General features: G+C 35.3%; 1 protein-coding gene across 1 annotated transcript; it reads right to left on the reverse strand.

The window, feature by feature from the left end:
* Positions 1-484: 484 nt before the first annotated feature.
* On the reverse strand, positions 485-17797 carry LOC132055638 (metal transporter Nramp1-like). The gene is made up of 14 exons (XM_059447565.1): positions 17565-17797; positions 17288-17425; positions 6370-6448; positions 6241-6281; positions 5776-5854; positions 5585-5689; positions 4775-4884; positions 4470-4651; positions 4317-4386; positions 3739-3912; positions 3515-3619; positions 2577-2708; positions 1121-1216; positions 485-1043 (listed from the first exon to the last, which is right to left on the reverse strand). Exons 2-14 carry the CDS (start codon positions 17399-17401, stop codon positions 726-728), a joined length of 1605 nt encoding a protein of 534 aa, XP_059303548.1. The 5' UTR covers positions 17402-17425; positions 17565-17797; the 3' UTR covers positions 485-725.
* Between the last annotated feature and the right edge of the window lie 5621 nt (positions 17798-23418).

Consider the following 23418-nt stretch of genomic DNA (forward strand, 5'->3'; position numbering starts at 1 on the left):
ATGTATGGGCAATCGTGCGAATTGCCCATAGAAAATTGGAAGAAAAAAGCTCATTCGATTTGAACATGTATAGCGTCAATATGAAAATATGTTGAAGCATAATTCAAAAACTAAAAAAGTATTACAATTTAGAGCCGTATTACAAATTACAGTGTAATATGAAGCTTAAATATTCAAATAAAAATGATAAGAAATTAACGAACAGGCATGCCATTAATATTAACACTGCATATGACACCTCTATTCTGGATTACCGGGTATACCAATTACAATTTATAGTATATATCTTCCACCCCAAAAAAAGTTCTGAAGGCGCAACAATGAGTAAATTATACTCACCATTTTAACAGGCCATTTTTTCAGAAAAGAACTGATTATTGGCCTTTAACATAAAATTTCTCATCACAAGACCCTTATACAAGATTAACAACGAAAAGAAACCAACGACCAAAAAAAATCAAAATTATGGAAATACAGATAAAACTCAAGATCAAGGAAACATAGATAATAGAGCTAATTTTATTTTCATAATTGGCCTATTAGGAGGCATAGCAGTTCTTTCTATATAAAAGTCTATATGGGATGGGACTCCTCATTTCAAACTAATTCTAACATTACAACTCTGGATCAATGGCAATAATGCCTATCGAAAACAGGTTAAGTCGAAATGAGTTCTAACTGCATTATACACAGCACCAGCTACTTTTAAACCTTCAGTAAACATGTCAATTGGTGGTTCTCCTCTCCTGAGGTAACTGCATGCGCAAAATGTCCTCTCTAGGTAGATTGTTCGATTCAGAAACTTGTAAACCTTCTTGCCCTGTGAGCGCCAGAAGATGTGTGCTCTCCTTATTTTTTCGGATAGCCAAGTACAAGATACTGCTCAGATAAACTAACAAACACAAGGCGCCTAAGATTCCACATAGAACCTTAACTCCCTTTCCTAAATGGCTCTCCTTGAGTGAGGTAACTAACTTTTCTGCTAAATAATATATATTTATTCCCATGATTAGTGTGCCAATAACCCAGGTCGCTGCTGAAACCTGTAAAAAGATGTTATTATTGGTGCTATAATAATATGCAGGAATAAAAAAAAAAGTGCATCTGGATGACTTCTCACCGCAACTGGATTTGCATGTGAACCCATCTTGGTTTTACTGCTTGTGAATTTGAGCAATGGAATCAGAGCAAAGGGGAGCTCAAAAGATAAGATCATCTGCAGAATACAAATAAGTACTTGGATTAATATTAAAAATTTAAAACATATCCGGAAAACATTGTCGGCCGGGTAAAAATTGAGACATCAGTTTTATAACATCGTTCAATCATTAGCAATAAACTTTAGTGTTAAATATTCTTTAGTGTTAAATATTCTACACCGTATTGAGTGCCTAGTGTGCCGATAGTAACTATATAGCAATTGTGTGCTTGTAAGGCTCCTCTAAATGAACCAAACAAAAGTAAAAGCTTCATTGTACGATCAGGAATGAGTTGAAAGGACCAACGGCTATGAAACATTATGAAATCTTAAAAAAATATAGTATAGTCAAACGAAGGTCAGTATCAACTCCAGCAAAAACTTTCTATTAATTACTCTGAGGGTCAGAATTAACTCGTCAGTAAAGCCCTAAACCACCTCTTAATAACTGGGTGAACTAAGAATCTGGACAACTAAGTATGTCTTTTTTCATCTTCCTGACCGGTTGTATTTGTATGGTAAGAACAGAAATATATAGAAAATGACAACCAGGGTTGTGCCAGTGCAAAAAATGCACATGTTTGAATGTTAATTATCAGACTTATGAACAGTTCAGTCCATAGTCCTTTTTAAGGAGATCAATTTCAATGTTAATTATCAGACTTATGAATAGTTCCTATAAAAAAGTCAATTTATGTGTGTTACATATAAAAAAAGAGCTTGGCGTAAATGGTGGTGGTCTTAAACTTAAATCCACAATATCAAACAGATTCAAACGGCCACTTCACTTTTGAAGAGTAAAAGGGACATAGGCCAAGATCAGGCAAGTGGCAGACCCGAACAATCTACTTTCCAAGTTTAACAATAACAACAACATACCCAGTAAAATCCCACCATGTGGGGTCTGAGGAGGGTAAAGTGTACACAGACCTTACCCCTCCCCTCGGAAGGTAAGGAGACTGTTTCCGAAAGACCCTTGGCTCAAGAGAAAGCATGGCAAAAAAAGGTTAAATAAGGACAAGCAATTCAAAGCAAAATGGAAATGAAATAATGAAAGCGAAAAATCATGATAAAACAGTCTGGAAAAAAAAAAAAAAGGAGCAGTAGCTACCACAGATAAATAAAATAATCGATGTACAAGGAACGACAGATAGTAGCATAAAACAAATGACAAGAAACTATAGGGCAAAATACGACTACTAGTACGAAAGGGTAAGCGGGACTATCTACTAGCCTTCTACCCTAATCTGCGTCCTCCATAACATCCTACTTTCCAAGTTTACATTATCCAATGCCAATTTCATACCACAAAAGAAAATTCCACAGGATGGCCAGTTTTCTAATAACTGTATGAAAGGCTCAAGTACAGATACTTTACCGAAGCAATAATGATCAAGTCTCCAGCCCCGCCAGAACCTCCAATGAGTGAAACAATTAAACTTGGAACTATGGCTAAGCATCGAGTTAAGAAGTTCCTAATCCACGGCTTCAGTCGTAAATCAAGAAAACCCTACAGAAACAATAAAATTGGAAGTGTAAATTAAAGAAACAAATCGTAGTTGAACAACTATGAATTATGACATTTTATGAAATTCACTGTGGCTCTGTTGCACCAGATAAGGAAGAGTTTTGGTTTTACATTTATGATTTAACTTAAATTAATCATGAAGGTCCACCAATCAAGCACCAACTTTGGATAAACCTACACAGATTATCAAAACAGAGCACTAATTTGATTTAACCTAACAGTTATATATTATAGAACCTCATCCCTCCCCTAGTTTTAAGATACAGAAATATAACACTCACTGAGCAATTTCTCAAGTTTTTTTTTTTAAAAATAAATTAAGAAATCAGTCTCTCTATAGAATGAGCTAATCCCAAGAAAGGAATATAGTATACATTATATCTTATCACTTCAAAAAGATCCATATACAGTGTCTTCTTCCATATTTTATGTTGGAAGGTGGAAATTAAGCCAAAATATCTCAATAAACAAATCTCAACAAAAAGCACAAAATGAAAACCCTCAATCTTTGGGGCCAAAAAAAGGGAAAGAATGGATACAATGCACCAACTGAAACTGGATGTAAGGGCATTTCATATAGTTAGTTGCATAAGAATGAACTTAATATAAGTAGGTAACATGTGCTTTGAATAAGAACAACCCCTTATTGACCATTGACAATACAGATACATTCCAAAATGCTTGTCTTAGATCTTAACAAAGTAGAACACAGGTGATCATGTTATGCTTTTTAAATGTCAAAAGGAATATGAGAAATGATTAGACAAAATGATATAGCATGAGATTACCTGCATAACGTACTGCCCAGCGTATGTCCCAGTTATGGTCGAACTCTGCCCTGATGCTAGTAAAGCAATTGCAAATAGCTTGGAACTCCAGTTGCCTAAAACATTCTGTAAGTAGTAACGTAAAAAGAACATTGTCATGAAGACTTAAAACATTATAAAATGGATGAAAAAGATGTAGTTTTATGTAATTGAATAGCATGAAGTTGCTGTGTGGTATCACTTACTTTGAGTAAAAAGGAAGCTTTGTTCAAGTCTAAGTCCTCACACTTCTCCCGATCATCTGAGCTCATAGAAGGGGAATTGCAAACAGCACCACTTACTGAGATAACTGATACGTTAATAAGAAATGCCACCATCAAAGCCAGGCCACTTTCAATCAGATAATATCTGCATGCCTCCTGAAAATAATTTATTTCACTAATTCTGTCAAACAAGCACACATGTAACATAATTGAATACAGAATTTCTAAATAGAAAAAAAAAAAAAAAGATCATGACACTAAAACAGTTAAGGGTAATCCAATTAACTTGCCTAACCATACAATGAGTGAACTAATAAATTATTGATAAATTTGGGTATGAGAACATCTTCAAGACAAAATGACAACATGAGTTTATAGTTTCATAGTATGACCCCTATGCACCAACTATAGAACAATGCTACTTGCTTCGCAACTAACATCAACAAGCATAGGATAGTCAAATTTTCTCTTCGTTTTCTTTTCTTAGGTTGATGAGTATGCGTAAGGAGGTTTTTCATTATTAGAAAAGATATGAGGAGGTTTTTCAATACTAAACATACTTTGATGCCATTGACAGATCGAGGAATTTTCCTGGAAAGCACCAGAGCTGAATGGAGGAAAAGATTGTGGCTGCAGAAAGTGAAAATTATCAGCATGACAATAGTAGAATGATTATCCAAAAGATAATATAGATAACACTTATACACACTTACGGCATAACCATAGCACCAAGAAGGGAAATAGCAAGCTTAGTAGCACCAGTCCCTTTGAGTTGAGGAACGAAAAGCCCGTGGATAACTTCTGAGGAGTCGGGTTTTGCATATCCAAGCTCCACAAAGAAGCATATGGCCATGGTAAGTACAAGGAACGCAATAAAGAATTCAAGTTTCCGAACCTGTAATGTTAGTGCACTTCACTTGTCACTAAATCATAGAGACGGATAGATATAGAGATAACTGCTTTAAGTAGACTCTCGTTTCCAGTGCATGGGTTTTCCAAGTGAGTGATATACACATACCCCATATTGTTGCAATAGAAGTAGAGTCAAGGTACTCAGCCCTGTGATAAGCACACCACACCATATTGGTATTTTGAAGAGCATGTTTAAAGCAAACGCTGTCCCAATAACTGCACGATTGAAAGAACACTGGATTAAAAGAAATTCAACAGAAGTCCAACTTCAATACGAAATGGCTAAGCTATTCGGTCCTTTCAATTTTTTGGTAATCTACAGCTAATTTTTCCGCACAGCTGGTCAAGAATCAACGTCCTAAAGCACCATGTTGTGCAAAGTTTAAATAAAAAGTTTCGCAAGAGAGAAGTTTTAGCTTTCCTTGAACATATGCTCATATTGACCCTTCAGATAGCAGGAGTTCTAGGAACCGCTCCTTTCTCATACAACCACATGTATACACGTAACGAGAACCACACAAAATTGACATAAAATGAGATAGAGTTAACAAAAAAGATAACATCAAAGAGGATTGACCAACAAATAATCGGCATGACTTCATATTGTTCTGGTTATATTTTATTTCCTTATGTTGGGCATTCAGACAACTGATAAATACTAAAACTAAAGTTAATGGCCCTCTCTGACGTGAATGAGCTTAAATAACTTCAGCATGAGAGATGTGTCGTTCTTTTCCTTGAAGATTTGAGCACATTCTAATTGGATTATTAGTGATGAGAAAATTATTATAAACGAAGGCGGAACCAAAAGGACTATAGTAAACCTCCTGACCAATAAGCATGCTAAGAAAAGTAATGTTATGAGATTGTATCAAGAAAGATTGAAGTTTTATTATGTCGATTTGTGAACACTTACCCTCAGGAATGTCACAAGCCACAATAGCGATTTCAGCTATGACCCATAAGATGAAATTTGGCAGCTTTGCGTATTCCTTTCTACAATGCTCCGCTAAATGCTTTCCTGTAACAAAGCGAGGAGTACATTGCTATCATCCCTCTAATGATTCTTAGACTGATAAGGAGATCAAGTAATCAAAAATCATGAACCTGTGACAACCCCTAAATTTGCTGCCAGGGATTGGATCACAAGAGCGGCAAAGGAAGCCAGTAAAATTATCCAAAGCAACTGCGAAACATGTATGGGTTTCGTTAGATAATTGTATATGTCAATCAACAGAAAAAAAGTGAATATATAAAGAACAGCCCTAAGAGACTCCTTAGATTCACATATAAAAGAGTAAGAAAATAATTTGGATAAACAAGCTCTTTCATGTTCTTCACTTTGAATCTGGAAGAAACTTGATGAGACTATATCCAAAGTTTAAGTCTCATCAAATACATTACAGTTCTATTAAAGGTATTGGAACTCTCAACAAAAAATTCATTTGCAGAACAATATATATTTTTGTTGATATATGCAGTGTAATTTCTGGATGAACTATTTTTCCCCTAAAAATTACTCAAGACATATGTACAATAGATTAAGAAGAACAGGATAAAGCAGGTACACACCCCGTATTTGTACTGAGCTCCGGCTTGTAAATCAGTTTGAACTGCAAGACACATTGTGCAGAGAAAATTCAGTTAATTGAATAAGTAAAATATGTGATCAGTAAATCCAAATTCATTACCAAGACTTACAATTTCCAGGATCGATATAGGCAATAGAAACAAGGAAACCAGGACCAATGTATGAAAAGATGTTCTTCCAGCTTCTCTTCTGTAAATATAAGAACATAGAACAAAATGAAGAGACTTATTCCAACTGTAACTAGTGGACAATAGCTGGATCATATACATTGAAGAGCTAGACATAATATGAGGGGAGACAAAGGGGTTACAGGAGTTCGTTTTATCAGCTTTCACCCTCCGCCATATAAGAAAAAAAAACCACTTAAGTGATAACTCATCACATTGGCGGGTGGTAAAGTCAGAAGTACAACGTTCAACACCAGTTCAGAAGTAGAACTACAACAACAACATACCCAGTGAAATCCCACAATGTGGGATCTGGGGAGGGTAAAGTGTACGCAGACCTTAGCCCTATCTCGGAAGATAAGGAGGCTGTTTCCGGAAGACCCTCGGCTCAAGAGCAGCTCAGAAGTAGAACTATGATAGAGAATTCACATAATTTCAAGATCAAGAAAGAACTCCATTAAAATAACTAGTCATACACTGTCACAATAAACCAGATTATGTGCTGATAGAACCTATGAATCCACCAAAACAATCTAAGGGACCTAGTCCCTGAAATGGTTTCACAGATAAGACAGAAAGTAATTAAGGCAAGATATTTACGTGGAAAACTCCTTGCTCAAAGGATTAAAAATCACGACCTACCCAGTAGGATTTCAAACTTCACTAAACTAAGCAATATTTCAGATTACAAGCTTTTGCAACCTAGGAATTAGACCACTAATCCCTCCTCTTACAATAACTCTATTGCAAGCACACTCTTGACTAACTCTAGTCAACACCAAACTGATTCAACTAACTCTAGCTGAACCTCGACTACACTATGACCAACTTTGGCCAAGTGTATACACCAAAAGCTTGATAAAAAACAAAACGCCTACAAAACCCTTCTTGAGGAAGTGTGGGTTTACAATGTAGAGATCATAAAGACAAAGACTAGACAACTCTAGGACTCATAACATCTTCCATTGTTTGGATATGATCCTTGAACTTAGCTTTGTTCTTGAAGGCACCAACAGAATTGTGGCGGCTGCATTAGCTTTGTTCTTGAAGGCACCAAGAGAATTGTGGCGGCTGCACTTGTATAGATCTGGATTTTTTAGGTTTTCAAGTGATGGGTTTAAACAATGCCAACATGTTGTTTAAATAGGAACTCGAATGAGAGCGTTGAGGATGTGCGAGATGTACGTGACCTCACCTAGAGACGTTATCTTTTGATCCGTTTTTGCTTTTACGCATATAGCTATCTTTCTTTGTGGTACTACCCGACGGAATAAAGGCACACATCTTTACAAAGTATGTCATGTAATGTATAGTGTTCAGGAGACCTGATGAAGGACCTGGTCCTTGGCATGTTTGTCAAATCAATATGAAATGTCTTAACTCATCGATTTCCCCCTTTTTGATGATGACAAACATGTAATTGATGTTCCCCCTGAGAAACAGATTTCCTCTTCATAGTAAACTCCAGCAGGATAAGAGTTTACAATTTTTTCATTTGTACCTGTGGGACCAGGTTCCTTTGTAGATTAGACCCTCAACTTCATGTTGACATTGTCAAATGTTATGTAACCAAAACAGCTATGCAACATTCAGCCAACTATATCAAGTTCATTGGGACTTACTTTCCCCTGAGAATATGGCCCTCAGCATCATGAACCATATCAATCTCATTTGGGGGACCAAGATTCCCCTAGTGGATATGACTGCAGCATTATAGACGTTTCACTTTCATTTGCATCGAACATCAAAACTATTTCCCCCTTTTGGCATCATCGAAAAGAGTCATAAGTTTAGCACAAGCTCAAAGAAGTTCAAAGATATTACCTCAGGCCACTTGGGCAAACTCAGAATGAGCACTAACAGAAGCAACAAGAACAATACAAATGAGAGGCATATGCACAAAACAGAGAGAGTGCCATTTGAACTAATTGTTACAGAGAAGAACTTAGCAGTCAATTCGTTACCACAAACATACAAAATAAAGTTGCCATAGTGCCAATGTCATCATTCAGACCAAAAGAAGTATTTGCAAAAGCAAGGAGAGAGTTTAAACAAAATAGTGAACTAAACGGATTTGGTCATGGGTTTGCAGGTTTGGAGGGGTTGAGAGCTTTGAACATCATGTCCAGCCTGGCATCTGCAGCTTTGTGGGTGTCCAAGAGCTCCTTCTGAAGTTCTTTAACCTTCATCTTCAGCTTGGCATTATCTTCTCTCAGCTCAGCAACCTCTGCTGCTTCCACCCCACTAGGACCAGGTCCCTTTACCTTCAGCTTAGCATTTTCAATTTTCAACAAGGCATTTTCAACCTGCAGCCTCTCCACCTCAGCCAAGTTCTTCTCATTCACCTCAATGAGACTAAAAATGGTTGAAGTAGATCCAGCTCCCCCTTTCTTTTTCATAAAATCACACTCCTCTAATGTGCCCAAGGAAAACATCTGTTTCTTAGTCCCTTTGGTGACTTTTGCCAGTGACAACCTTAAAATGCTCAAAACATTTTCGTCAAGAAGAAACCATAGGGGAGACCATGCCTACCATCTCTTGTGTCCACGATCTTCATCATGTGCTCAATCACGATGGAAGGTAAGTTGGCCATATGTCCACCATCCAGTATCTCCATTAGGGAACAGGTCCTTCTTAGAGGTAATGCACCTCTTCTCAATCCTGGGCAACACCACTTTATTGACAAGCTAAAAATGAAGCTGATATTGAGGCTTCATTTGCTTCTTGTAGAGTGTCTCAGTAGTCACCTGCTGTCCTATCCTAACTATGAGACTTTTGAAATCATCAGATGCCTTGATGTCTTTGTCATTTCCAAGTTTTTTGACTCCCTCGGTTGGGACCTTCAGAATCTCTCCCAACTGAGTTTCATCCATAGTGAAATCAACCTTTCCAACCTTGCACGCCAAGATATGGTCATCACTCATCAGTGTATTGCAAATTCACAAAGAATTCAGCTACCTCCTTCTCATAGGCCAACGCATGACCCTCAAGTAAATGGTCCCATTGTTGAGCTCTCAGAATCTCCATCAACTCCTATAATCCTTGGTGCCCAACCACCTCAGGATCGAACATCCTGCCAAGCAGCACCTTTTGTCCTCTCAGATTTTTTTTGTCTCAACTTTGCTTCCTCCTTCCTCAGTTTTCCTTGTTTCGAAGAACCAGGCCCCTTGCTTGCATTCACCTTTCTCCTTTTGGATGAACCTGCTTCTTCAGTTTCATTGCTCTTCCTTTTCTTTGGGGACTTAGAAATTTTCTTCCCCCTGTTCTCTTCAACAGCATCTTTCTCAGTCTCTACCTTACTCACTGTAGTTTTCTTCTTTTCAACTGCAGATTTCCTTTCCTTTTACAGTTTTTCCGTTCCAATAGAGCCTGCTCCTCTTCTTCTTCCTCCTGTGACTCAGGCACAGTCACCACTTCTTCCTCATCTCTTAATCGGCTTAATTCAGTAGTTTTTACAAATTTTCTCTTCTTTCCTGTACTCTTCCCATTACTTGACTAAAGAGTAGAGTCAAATTGTGCTCGGGTTCTGGGTTTGTCAGTGGGTGGTTTCGTACTTTGTTGTGAAGACGTTTTCTTCTTAGCAACATGTTTCATCTTGGTTGTGTTTCCCTTCTTAGATGGTTGTGAGAAACCAGGTTCCCTGTCTAAGGATCATTCCCATGGAAAAGTGGATAGGGGTACAACATCCAAACATTCTCCTTCGAGACCAGGTTCCTCATTCGCAGCCTTCGTTTCACCGAGACTCCCCTGTTCCCTCTGAGTCTCTACATTCTCCTTCTCAGTTTCTCTTTCAGCAATATCACTCACAACCTTTGTTACAATATCATCAAGGTTTTCACCAGCATTATCCAAACCAACTCTCACATTTTCACTCTCAATCGACAATTCTTGTCCAATGTCATCACTAACCCCTATATTCTCAACATCTTCTCCTAGTTTATCTCTGTTTTCAGCCAAAAATTCAGCAATTACAGGGCTACTCTTTCCCTTCCCACATGTAGAAGTTTCAGGTTCAACATTTGATTTTTCCTCTACATCCTTTTTGTTTAAAAGTTCGCTCTCCCTTTCTTCACACTCAGTAACTACAGATCCACATTTAAAATTTCTCCTATACTTATTTTACTATCCAGAGGATTCGGGTTACCTGAGTTCAGTGTTGGTTCTTTTGAAACCCTTGCTTCATTTTTTAGCATGTCCTCTGCCACTACTGGACCATCTTCAGCGTTGCCTCCATTTCGTCAACCTTCTCAATGATTTCCTCAGTGTGGTCAAGGTTTTTGGAGGTTGTCAGACTCCCTTGGGTATCGGGTTTTCCTGAAGGGTTTAGGGTTACAGAAGAGGGGACAATTTTCCCATATGTAGGGTTCTTATTAGTTGTAGAGAGACCAGGAATAACTATTTTTGGTGAGAAAGAGGTAGGGTTTTGGTCAGTGGAGTTTTGAGATTTTGTGGGTGATGGGGGTGACTTTTGGTTTGATGAAGTAGATGGTTTGGTAGGAGAGGGTGTAAGGTTGGCTTTGGTGGTAGTGGGAGATGAAGATTTTAGGTTAGACATAGTTGATTTTGTGCTAAAGAGAGGAGATTGAACAAGAATGAAAAAGGGTTTTTGATCGAAAGGTGAATAAAGTGAGAGACGAGAGAGGGAATTTTGGTTTATATATGGAGAAGGAACATTTTCTGATTGGTTAAGAGAGAAAAAATTATTTGAAAATGGGTCGGATCGGAGGAGATGTAACGATTAGGCTCATTTTTAAAGAAGCGGGAACTAATAATGACATGACACTCAGGCAAAATTAAAAAGTATGTAAGTGCTTGAAAAGACCACTAACCTAAGTCAGAGGGACCTGGTCCCTTGACACTTTTGATAAAAGCTTAGGCAAAAACCCTGAAGAGTGCAATGTCTCCAACATTTATGTTGTCCTGAGATTGCCATGTGAGCATACCTGTAATGGTATAAGAGTGAGTTAGATATCTCCAAAAAACACTTCGCGCACTGTATCTTTTCTCTTAACATAGCCAGTCATTGAGGAGCCACTGGATGATTTTGAACAGACCCAACTCCAGCTGATTTTTCTCAAGATGCTTCCTTCTTAAAGCCTTGATGAGGATGCGTGCAAACTGGTTTATCTTGCAAACCTTCATGTAAAATGACACTTTCTTCACATTATCCCTCAGAATGTCCCATTCCATAAATACTTTTCATATCCACCAAGAATCCAGTTTAAATATCTTCAGCATATCTGACCAAGCTAATGTTATCTCCAAAGGGAGAGTAAGGACCAGGTCCTTCCACCTCTCACGAAACTTCTGTACCCTCTTACCAATCTTCAGAGGAGACTCTTTTGAACTTGGATGAAATTTAGCATATGACCCAGCACTTAACACAAAGTAGTGTTTTCCAGCAATTATGTGCAACAGAGATCCACTTGACACTTCAGTGGTCTCAACATCCTCTGTCCTGAACCTTTGAGCAATTTCTTGATACACTTCAGTTGACTGATCAAGGTGCCTTTTGATGGCAGCTATTTGCAATCCCAAAGAGAAATTTGCCTTAATTGCCATTCTCACTTTAGAATTACTGTCCATGAGTTTGACACACTCTCTTTCCTCCTCTTGTTTGCCTCCTTGAGTCATAAGTCCTTCTTTGTCCCTTGTGGTGTTTTCCAAGTCATCAAGGCTTATTGCAAAACACCAACTTAGTCCTAACTACAGTTGTCTGAGTATTTAAGGACCGGGTTCCACACTTTGTACTTCTTAAGGAGATGAAGCTCTTCCTTAGACCTGGTTTGGATCCCAGAGTCTAGAGAAGTGATTTCAGCATCAAGATGATGAGATCATTGAGCTTTCAGTTGGATACTTGAATTTCAGCATTTGAGATAGCGTGTACCTCTACATTTGATCCATTATGAACCTCTACGAGTCTTGATCACCATTCTTGGTTTGCTAGCCTCAACTTGAGTTATCATTTCAGCTTTACACTCTGTGTCCCTCTGCTTTTGTGATTTGATTTTCTATGTAGAAAACCTTGTTATGAGAAGAAAATCCAAAGAGGAATTCTTCATACTCTCAGAGTTGAGTCCTTTTCAAGTCTTTCTCGTGATCATTGAAACTAAAGCATTTGAGCTCAAATCTCTTTAGTCAGCTCAGTTTGGGCTTCTTTTCCATTAGGCAGCTCACAGAGATTTTACTTAAGCAAGAGCCAGATCAAGCACCCACTTAACTCATAGCATACTGGAAATACCATTCTTCATCAACATTAACCTGACCATATCTTCATGAGTCCTGTCTTTCTCTTCCCAAACACAGTGTGGGGTGTTCTAGGAACAGAAGAACGGGTTAAACTCCTCTCATCTTCAGCACTCAATTTGTTGTCATTTGCTATTGGTTTCATAAGGACCGGTTTCTTCAATTTGCATATCTCACTTTTAGTGACATTGCTTCAGGCACCAGTAACATTTTCATTCACATCACTGAGAGAATTCAAGTGTCCGTCTGTTGATGAGATAAGGTTTGTCACATTGAACTCCCCGCAGTTTACACCACTTCGCACACTTGTAGTTCAAACCTTCAACTGGGTACGCATATTCAAATTTGTGGGAGACTGTTTTGTCAATTTTGCTCCTGTAACGAGTATATAATCTCTTCATGTTACCACCTAACATACTCCCACCTTTTAAGGCATTAAGTGAGAGAGAATTGTCTATCTTTCAATCATTTGCTCAGAGCAATAACCATGTACTAACCACTGTCGATTGCCCCTCTCTCACTCCAGCCTCCATACATGATCACTTGTTGGACTTAGGAACCCAAACCAACTTGGGTCCCAAGTAATGATAGTATGGGTGAACTAGATATCTGTTTGCCCATGCTGGTAGCACACTTTTCTTCTTAAGGGGACCAAGTCCCTTTTTTCTTGGTCTGTTCTCAATATCCTCTCTGTTTCTGCGTACAGACTGAGCTTTTGCTTTACTCAAGTCCTCATAATGAGCAGCATGATCATAATGAGTGCACCGCCAGTTTTGAGTCACAGAGGAACATTCACCCTGCATATTGTAGGGATTTTTGACCTTTTTAGCACCAAAACTCTGTTTTCTATCATTACCATTGCGCGTAGTAGCAGTTTTATCCAGGGTAAAGTCCAAAGCGGTGACTTCTCAAGTTCAGTTTTGACTTGTTTCAGCTCCTTTTGAAGTAGTCTATTCTTTTCTACTTCATCAGTGAGACTCATCCTGGCCTTTTCAAGTTTGCTTTCAATCTCAAGATGAGTCTTACTGCCCTTCCCCTCTTGTTTTCTCCAAGGCGTGTTCATCCATTTTTTCATTTGGCTATTTAACAGAGCATTATCTCTCGACAATTCCTCAACTTGTTCCTTTAGATTCACTATAGTGGCTGTTATATCATCTCTAGCTTGTTCTAAAACATCAACATCCTCATTTAGAGTGTTTTTCTCATTTACAAGGCTATGATACGCATCAATCAATACATTTGCAAGAGATATTAACTTCTTTTGAGAGTAGTTTTTTAGATTTCTCTGAACATCAAGAAGATTTACCTCTTTGTCATCCTCATCTTCAGATTTTGCCACAAGTGCAAGGATGGAATCATATCGTGAAGCTTCACCATCAATGTCCATCGAGGATGCCTCCCCAGCATCATTTTCATCTTCAGATTTGTCTGAGGTATCTTCCCAAGCAGCCAGAGCCTCTTCTACCATGATGTCAGCAGCAGTTTTTGAATTGAGCTTGTCGACCGGGACCTGGTTCTTTTCCTTTCCTTCTTGAGCATTTCTGCTGCAGCATCCCATCTTAGACAGTTCTTCAGTAATGAGAGTTAATTCAGACTCCTCATTTCCTGGGTTACTTTTGTCCTCATCCTTGGTAACTTTCCTCTTCTTCCTTCTTCGCTTCTTGTTTTGTTCATCTTTTTTTTTTTTTTAGCTCATAGGTCTTGAGATCGTATATAAGCTCATCAAGAGTTAGATTTGCCAAATCTTCAGATTCAACAATGGTACACACTTTCTTTTCCTATGATATTGGCAATGCCCACAGTAGTTTACGGTTAAGAGACTCTTCCTCATATCCTTTACCCAGAGAACAAAGCTCATCAATGATTGAGGAAAATCTAGCATACATATCAAAAATTGACTCACCATCCTTCATTTTGAAGAACTCATATTCAGTAGTAAGCATCTCAATCCTGGACTGCTTTGCTCTACTGATTCCTTCATAAGTATTTTGGAGAGCCTTCCAGATTTCTTTTGCAGTTTTGCAATGGGCAATAAAATTGTATTCTTCTGATCCCAGACTACTAATAAGTATGTTTTTGGCTTTGATATCCTTTTGAACTACCTCCCTGTCAGCATCATTTTGTTCGTCCTTTATCTTTGGATCTGTTGCAACACTGGTCACACAATCATCCATAGGAGAGTGAGAGCCATCACAGATGATGTGCCACAGCTCTGAGTCTTGTCCCGTGATGAAGTCCTGCATTCTTGCCTTCCACCATTCATAATGTTGTCCATTGAATCTTGGTGGCCTATTGATAAATTTTCCTCTCTCAAAACTCGGTGGATCAGACATAACGAGATATCCTTTATAGGTGTTACCCTTTTAGAAAGCACCGCTCTGATACCAATTGAAAGAACCTATGAATCTACCAAAACAGTCTAAGGGACCTAGTCCCTGAACTGGTTTCACAGATAAGACAGAAAGTAATTAAGGCAAGATATTTACGTGAAAAACTCCTTGCTCAAGGGATTAAAAACCACGACCCACTACAGTAGGATTTCCAACTTCACTAAACTGAGCAATATTTCAGATTACAAGCTTTTGCAACCTAGGAATTAAACCACTAATCCCTCCTCTTACAATAACTCTACTGCAAGCACACTCTTGACTAACTCTAGTCAACACCAAACAGATTCAACTAACTCTAGCTGAATCTCAACTACACTATGACTAACTCTAGCCAAGTGTTTACACCAAAAGCTTGATAAAAATCAAAACGCCTACAAAACCCTTCTTCAGGAAGTGTGGGTTTACAATGTAGAGAGCATAAAGACAAAGACTAGACAACTCTAGGACTCATAACATCTTCCGTTGTTTGGATCTGATCCTTGAACTTAGCTTTGTTCTTGAAGGCACCAAGACAATTGTGGCGGCTAAACTTGTATAGATCTGGATTTTTTAGGTTTTCAAGTAATGGGTTTAAACAATGCCAACATGTTGTTTAAATCGGAACTCGAATGACAGCATGTGAGGATCATGTGAGATGCATGTGACCTCAATAGAGACGTTACACTGGTCTTTTGCTTTTAGCATGCATACAGCTATGCTGCTGTGGTACTGCCTGACGGAACAGTAAACACAGATTTACAGCTATCATGTAATGTACAGTGTTCAGAGAACCTGATCAAGGACCTAGTCCTTGGCATGTTTGTCAAATCATCAAAACTATGAAATGTCGTAACTCATCACGTGCTCGTCTTCGTATTGAGAAATTTTTTTATCAGTGGGTGCCATAGTAAATAAAAGTGTGAGTAGCTACAAAATAAAACATGGACTAATGTAAACATACTTCAGATTTAACAAAATAATGATCATTTTAAAAATGTGATAGTAGAGAGAAGTCAGAAAAGTAGTAAGTACTATAGTGTCCGATAACTATAAAACCTTTCGGAGCTAGTAAATTTACTAATGGCGAAAACAGCTAAGATTAAAATGGGTCACTCAGAAATAGTAAAAATAAAGTACAAATCCAATATATACACTAAAATTCACTTAAAAGAAAATCAGTAAATCCACACTTTCCAACTTCTCTAATATATTCACCAACCTAAAATTTGCTGTTAACTTTTCATCTACCAGTCTTACAAATTTTCCCATAACCAGGTAAACAAAAAAAGCTAAATCAAACTCACAGTATAAAAAGACTGTTAAATAAGATAATAAATCAAAATAATGAAAACTCGGTTGTCTCTAGTAACACTTCCTATTCATAGCTCTAGTTGACAGTACTTTAGATAAGCATGACATATATATTAGATCATATATACGTAATATAATAATATTTTTAGAAAAGATATTACTCCCTCCGTCTCATAATAAGTGTCACCTTAGCCAAAAACACGCATATTAAGTAGGCGTTTGGCAATGAGTTTTGAAACCATGGTTTCAAACCAGCGTTTGGACATGCATTTGAAACCATGATTTCAACTTTTTAAATATAAAATTTAACCCATAAGTTTATATTTTGTAAAAGAAGACCCATAAGTTGGTAGATATTTTTAACAATTACGCCCAACAATCATTTACCAATCTTATTAACTTCTACCAAATTTTATTTATGTCTACCAACCTTTTAATTTTGTAAAACAAGACCCATAGTTTAATTTTATTTATTGAACTAAAATTTGATCAATTGATATTGTATTTTTAGAAAGGTCTTCTAGTATTAATTTTGAGCCGATTGTTATGAATTAGCGGTTTAATTTTGTTATGAATTATGACTTGCTCATTTGGTAAGATTGTATAAGAATTGAGAATGTTTTGATAGTTTTCACAACTTGTGGAGTTTTTATGTCTATAAGAGAAAATACTCCTTAAAATATTCAATTTACATGTCCAAACATGATTTCAAACTATGTCCAAACGGGGCCTAAAAAACTAATAACGCAATGTGAAGTTAATCAAATTACCCCAATATTACTTTTTTTTTTTAATTAGAGCATGTACAAGTAGTAGAACTTTTGACATTGGAATAAAGTATAAAAAAGTGAAGTTAACATAAGACAAAAAGAAACACAAAAAGACACAAAAGACATGGAAGAAAAGTTGTAAGGCGAAAGAAAAGAAAAATTGACCTCGGGTACAACAATCTGATCATATTCGATATCATCAATAAGTGGCTCATTCGAAAGGTTCCTATTTCCAGTGTTTGTCATAAACTGAGGTTGTGGGGTCGAGCTAGCCGCCATCTTCTCAACGCCCACCAAAATACTCTGTTCAATACATTCAACAAAAATGGAAAAATAAAAATATAATTTCTATCAAGAACCGAACACAGATCCAATAAAAAAGAATACAGTCGAAAATTAACGAGTGAAGTGGAAGAAGAAAACAGAGTTTTGAAAGAATTACCTGCAAAGTTTTCTAGTAGAAAGTGGTGTTGTTAGTTGAACGAGACAATGAAACGCTTTCAGTTTATTTTCAGCTTTAGAGCCACTTGACTTGTTCTCCCAAATACTCCGCCACCTTTATAAAGAGAGAAAGAGAGAGAAAAAAAAATTATATTTTAATGGTTTTGAGTTGTTGATTTTAATAATCTTTTTTGAGGAAGACTGGTTGAAGTGGGATTCCTCGCAGTGCGACGGACTGACACTTAATGCTCTGTATTGGGCTGATACACTCTTATACTAATTTCGGATTTGAGGATCTGTACAGCATGCTGACTGGGAAAACTTTTTTTTAGGTCCGGTAGTCTTACAATATTTAGTAGGCGTTTGACCATAGAAGTTAAATTTTTTTCACTTTATTTGAAATTTTTGAAGTTAGAGTTGTGCTTGGTCATAATTTTGTAAAAAAATATATTTGATTGTTTGAATGTACGGCAAGTGGAAACAGAATTTTAAGTATTTTCATGGCCAAATAAAGTGGAAAAAAAATCGGAAAAAAATGAATAATTCTCATGGCCAAACGGGTCCTTAATATATCAAAATATCTATTAATCTTGTGGTCATAAATATATTATGTGGGATGTTGAAATTAAAGAATTATCAAATTTAAGAGTGAGATATTACATTTTGAATAGACTAAAAAAAAAAAGTAAAATAAATAAATTGAAATTGAGGGAGTAGTACTTTTATTTGAAAATAAAATAACCAAAGATTCTGGTTTAACGTAAATATGGGATAAAAAACGATAGGCTGGCAAAATAAGTTTTTCTTGGAATCTGCTATAAGTTGCGTAATTTCACTTTCAACACAAGTTGTTAGTCTAAGGACTTCACTTCTCTAAAGTTTTGATGAGAACAAAATTATTTTTAAATTTAAATTAATAAAAGACCTGTGATTTCTACTTCAATATTTTGGATTAATAGTAGTAATAATTTATAATAAGTTTGCATCGATAGCAATAAACTTTAATGTTATAATCTATTGTACACCAATTTTATTTTTATTTTTTTTCATTGTACACCGAATTGAGTATCGATCTAGTGGGATTATTGTCCCTTCTCCTTCATTATGACCAAGACCGTTAAATGCATTATGTCCTCATCAATTTGACCATCCAATCTTCAGATGAGGCCAAAATTATGGGACAAAAGGGAGAAACACACGTGAAGTTTGGGGTTGAAAATCTGAATCTCACGTATAATCTTGATACTGATTACAGATTTATTGATGATTCATCTGAGCATTAATTAAAAAGATTGACTCAATTTCATGTAATCAATAACTAATACTACTCCCACCGTATTTGACTTTGCACGCCCCTTAAGATTTAATAAATGAAGTATATATTTTACCATAATACTCACATTAATTAGTGTATGGTCTCATTAAACTTGTAGAATGATTTGGAAATGAATAATTAATGTAAGGGTAAAACAAGAAAAGAAAAAAATTCTCTTTTCTTGATATGCAAAAGTGAATAAGTAAAAATACAAATTTATTTGTAGTATAATGGACAAGTAAAAATGAACGGATGGAGTAATAACAATCGACGTTTGCATGTATGAGAATCTATATATTATTAAAAAGAGGATAGTTTTAGGACAAAAAGTAGTTAATTAGTTAATAATTAGTTATTAGCTATTGAAAAATGAAAAATGAAGGTGGAAATTGCTATTCTTAAAAATTGCTAAAAATGCTATCCATGTTATACTATTCCTAAAAAATTGCTGCTAAATTACACGTCTGAGGCGGTTGTGGTTGCATTATTGCAACAAATGAAACTTAGAAACCATTAGACTCCTCCTTACCCAATCTCTCTATTTTGACAATATCTATATATAAACTCACATTTAAAAGACCAAAAAAAAAAAAAAAAAAAAACAACCAAAACCAACCCCAAAGCCCACGTTTGTAACTTCCCCATTTTCCTCATTTTACTCTTTCATGATCACACACAACCTTCAACTCACAAATATACACCATTAGAGTCTTTCAAGTTTCACGTGGCAACTACAATGGAATTGAATTAATTTTCAAAAGTTTGAACTTTAAATTTTTGATTGAGAGTGGTTAATTTTTTTTTTAAATTCAAATTCACTATAAAGAAGGGTTGCAAATTGTCCACTTCCACGATTAACTACTAATTAACTGCTACATTTAAAACAAATTTAATTTATAAGAGGGCAACTTCTCTATTCAGATGCAGATGTGCTTTCATAAAAAACATTTTTCTTTAAAAGTTATAGAATAGAATGGTTGGCTCTTCATGAGAGCCCTTTCTAAGGAAAAAGTGAGAAACTTCTCTCCCATGGTAAAGTAGGTAGTTATGGCAGTACTCCTCATGTCACCATTGAAGAACTCCAAGAACTTTTGGAAGCATCGGACAAGTAATATGTAAATACTTTGGCTATATGTTTCAGATTTTTTTTTTTCCATTAGTAGTACATTAACTTTTTTTTTACTTCACAATTCCATGTTGTTCTGTGGTATTAGTACTTGAAGCAAAGAAGATAACATGTGCTGATACTTGGTATTTTTATGTTTATCATAGAAATATTGCCCGACTTTTTATCATCAAATGAAGTTATTGACTTTTGTGACTAGCTGTTAGCTCCATGCCTTTGAATGATGCTTAATTCCTTTTTCCATTAATATGTAGGTGGCGATGATATAAGACCAAGGGCCATGGAGCATAAAGTTATACATATATGAAAAGGATATAACATAGGGAATGTTGTTTGTCATATGAAGATGTACAAAGACTGCTTTCAGTGGGCTTTTAACATAGTAAGAACCTGTAGTAGAATGATTTCTTTTATACACCCTATATGTCTTAGCGCTAACCATGAATTTGTTCACCAGATTATGACTTCAGAGGTTAATTATAATATCAGCGTTGCAATGGCTGAGAAGTCTTCACTAAAGGCTCCTCCAGCATATGGTTTCTGGGTAATTCATATTGTGTGCTTTGTTCATTCTTCTTTTTGAATTTTTTTTCTTTCATATTCACATGACTTCCATTTTATCTACTGTCCACTTAAGAGTACTTAAATGTCTTTTATACTTGTGCCTTGGCATGCATGGGAGTAAGCAATTTTCCACCCTTAATCACTCGATTTCCTCTTCTATTTGGACATAGTAGTTTTTTTTTTCTCCCTTTTTATAAGTTGAAGTTAATTAATAGTAATAGATTTGGAAACTTATGACAAAAAAATCTACTATTATTTTTTGTTTTAGATTTGACAGGCAAAATTTTTGTATGAAGTACTACCAAAAGTTTAAAAAGCTGAAGACAAATTTAAATTGTATTTATCCATATTCTCTTTTGTCCTCTTTTATTTAAGAGAAGAATTGTTCAGAAGATTGTTAATAAAATTAAGTCATATTATCATAACATCGTAACTTTTGAGCCATTAAACAGAAATAAAAATGCACGCTAACTCATAAAAATCGAGATTAGTAGAAAACTTTCTTTATGCAGCAATGAACACACAACACATAGCCAAATTTTTGTATGAATATTTTGAATTTAATATGATTAATTTTAAATTTTGAATGAAAATATAAACTCTTTGAATTAGATGTGGTCAGTTTTTAATTTGAAATTTGAAGATGTAATATAAACCTAATAAGAGTTCTTTGTAACTGAGATAAAAAAAAAAACGATGAATTAGAAATGAAAGATAAAGTTATTTGATTTTTATATAATTTAGCTAAATTGATGTTGCCTTGCAATTATTCCTAATACATTTTTACTTTTTCAGACTATTTGTGGATGAGAAAAAAAGTTATTTCTCTGTTTATATAGACTTTAGCTCATTTATTTTTTACTTCTATGGACTCTAATAATTCTTTTTTTTTTTTTTAGAACAACAACAGAAAAGGAATATTCATCCTTTTCAACTTACTGCAACTCTGAATGTATCATGTTCACATGTTATGCCTTATCATCATATGTGGTGCAAGTTAAAAGTAGATAATTCTATGCTCGACAAATATACATCATGTGGTTGGGTTAATTGAAGTAGCAATTTCACCTTCCAAATTTTCATATATTGTAAAGGATACATGTAATATAATGATTTGAATTGTGTATTGCCTTCCAATGAATGGGAGCTTTTGTCACTCAAAGATTTATTTCTTTAACGTAATTTAAACCAATATGTAATGGAATGTAATAGGATTTGTGGTGCGATTATCACATGTTCCATAACATGATAACTCAAACATGTCTTTCCCTCTCTAATTAGGTAAAGAGAAATATTCATCCTTTTCCAATTTCTTTAAACTCAATATATCATGTTCACATGTTTAATTAGGTAAAGAGAAAAAAGATACAAAAATATTTTTAGTAGATAATACTGCTTGAATTTGAATTGAAGAAGTATTTTTGAACCTAAGAAGAGAAAAGTTATACTATGAATAAGATCATGTAACTGAAATAAAAGATGGAAAAACAAAACAAATGCCAAGCAACAAAATAAAATTATAAAATTTCTCAAATAGAAAATATAAATAAATGCTTATTGCATATAATACTAAACTAACAATTATTAAAAATATTAATAGATTTTATGATAAATAATAAAAAAAAACTCTATTTATACACTAAACAAATTTGGAATCACGATAATACATAACATTGTTTGGACCATAAGTAAACCACTTACTCGGAAAACCTAAATCATAATTTACTATGATTAAATTATAAATTAAAAAATATGAAAATAATTAATGTTTAGTGATAAGAATGTATATGAAATATGTAATTTTTAGCACTCTCAACGTCTAATCCAATAGCTTGAGATTTTTATGATTTCTAACATCACAATATGGAGAAGTAAAAATGAAAGTGTTACATATTTAGCATTCTTATTCATATGACCAAACAAACGGGTACAATAGAGCTATTAGACATTATTTCTTAGGCATTATTGGTGCTAAATGTTGGCTTATGTAATTAACTTCAATAATACTTGGTTTTGGCGTTTATGCACATGGGGATTGTTACGCACAATTATTCGAATGAAGATAATGATCACGGGAACAATTCATCAAGCAAATCATTATCTTTATGCAAAGATCTTTAACTACTCTTTTAATACTTGACAAAGGATGCATTGGAAGCTCGAGGGGATGTTTCGGGGCGAAATAGAAGTCTGCATGAAGTTTAAGTTTCTCCAAAATTTAAAATTTCGATTTAAGATGATTGTTGTAACAATTTCACATATTAGTTACATACAAACATAGAAGAGATAACGTGAAAGTTGTGTACTCCCAGTATCTTAACTTCGTATAAATTGTTTTGTGACTATAAGTATTTTTACATGCATAAATTTTTTTACGATAATAACCAGACACGGAATTTAAATTTTGGAGAAACTTAACCACAGACTTCTATTTCACCCTGAAAATATCCCTGAGCTTCAATGCATCCTTTGTTGAAGTATTAAAAAAGGGAGTAGTTAAAGATCTTTGCATAAAAGAAGATAATGATTTGCTTGATAAATTATTTCCCATGATCTGACTATCTTCATTCAGACCATTATTAAGCGTAATCCCATTTAACAGCATACAAAACCAAGTATTATTGAAAAGACCATATAAACCAACATTTTAGCACCAATAATGCCTAAGAAATAATGTCTAATAGCTCTATTGTACCGTTTAAGTCTGTATGAATAACTTGAGGTATCTTCCTTTTACTTCTCCATATTGTGATGTTAGAAAATCATAAAAATCTCAAACTGTGGATTGGCTTGATGTATAAAAATTACACATGACTTAAAGCATACATTCTTATCACTAAACATTAATTA

The sequence above is a fragment of the Lycium ferocissimum genome, chromosome 5 (genome assembly GCF_029784015.1).
Source record: "Lycium ferocissimum isolate CSIRO_LF1 chromosome 5, AGI_CSIRO_Lferr_CH_V1, whole genome shotgun sequence".
Classification (NCBI taxonomy): Eukaryota; Viridiplantae; Streptophyta; class Magnoliopsida; order Solanales; family Solanaceae; genus Lycium; species Lycium ferocissimum.

Coding starts and splice junctions, on each gene's coding strand:
- LOC132055638 (XM_059447565.1), bottom strand. CDS start 17,401: ATGGCGGCTAGCTCGACCCCACAACCTCAGTTTATGACAAACACTGGA. Junction 3,913..4,316: donor GATCTGTCAATGGCATCAAA/GTATGTTTAGTA, acceptor AATTATTTTCAG/GAGGCATGCAGATATTATCT. Junction 3,620..3,738: donor AAGCTTCCTTTTTACTCAAA/GTAAGTGATACC, acceptor TACTACTTACAG/AATGTTTTAGGCAACTGGAG.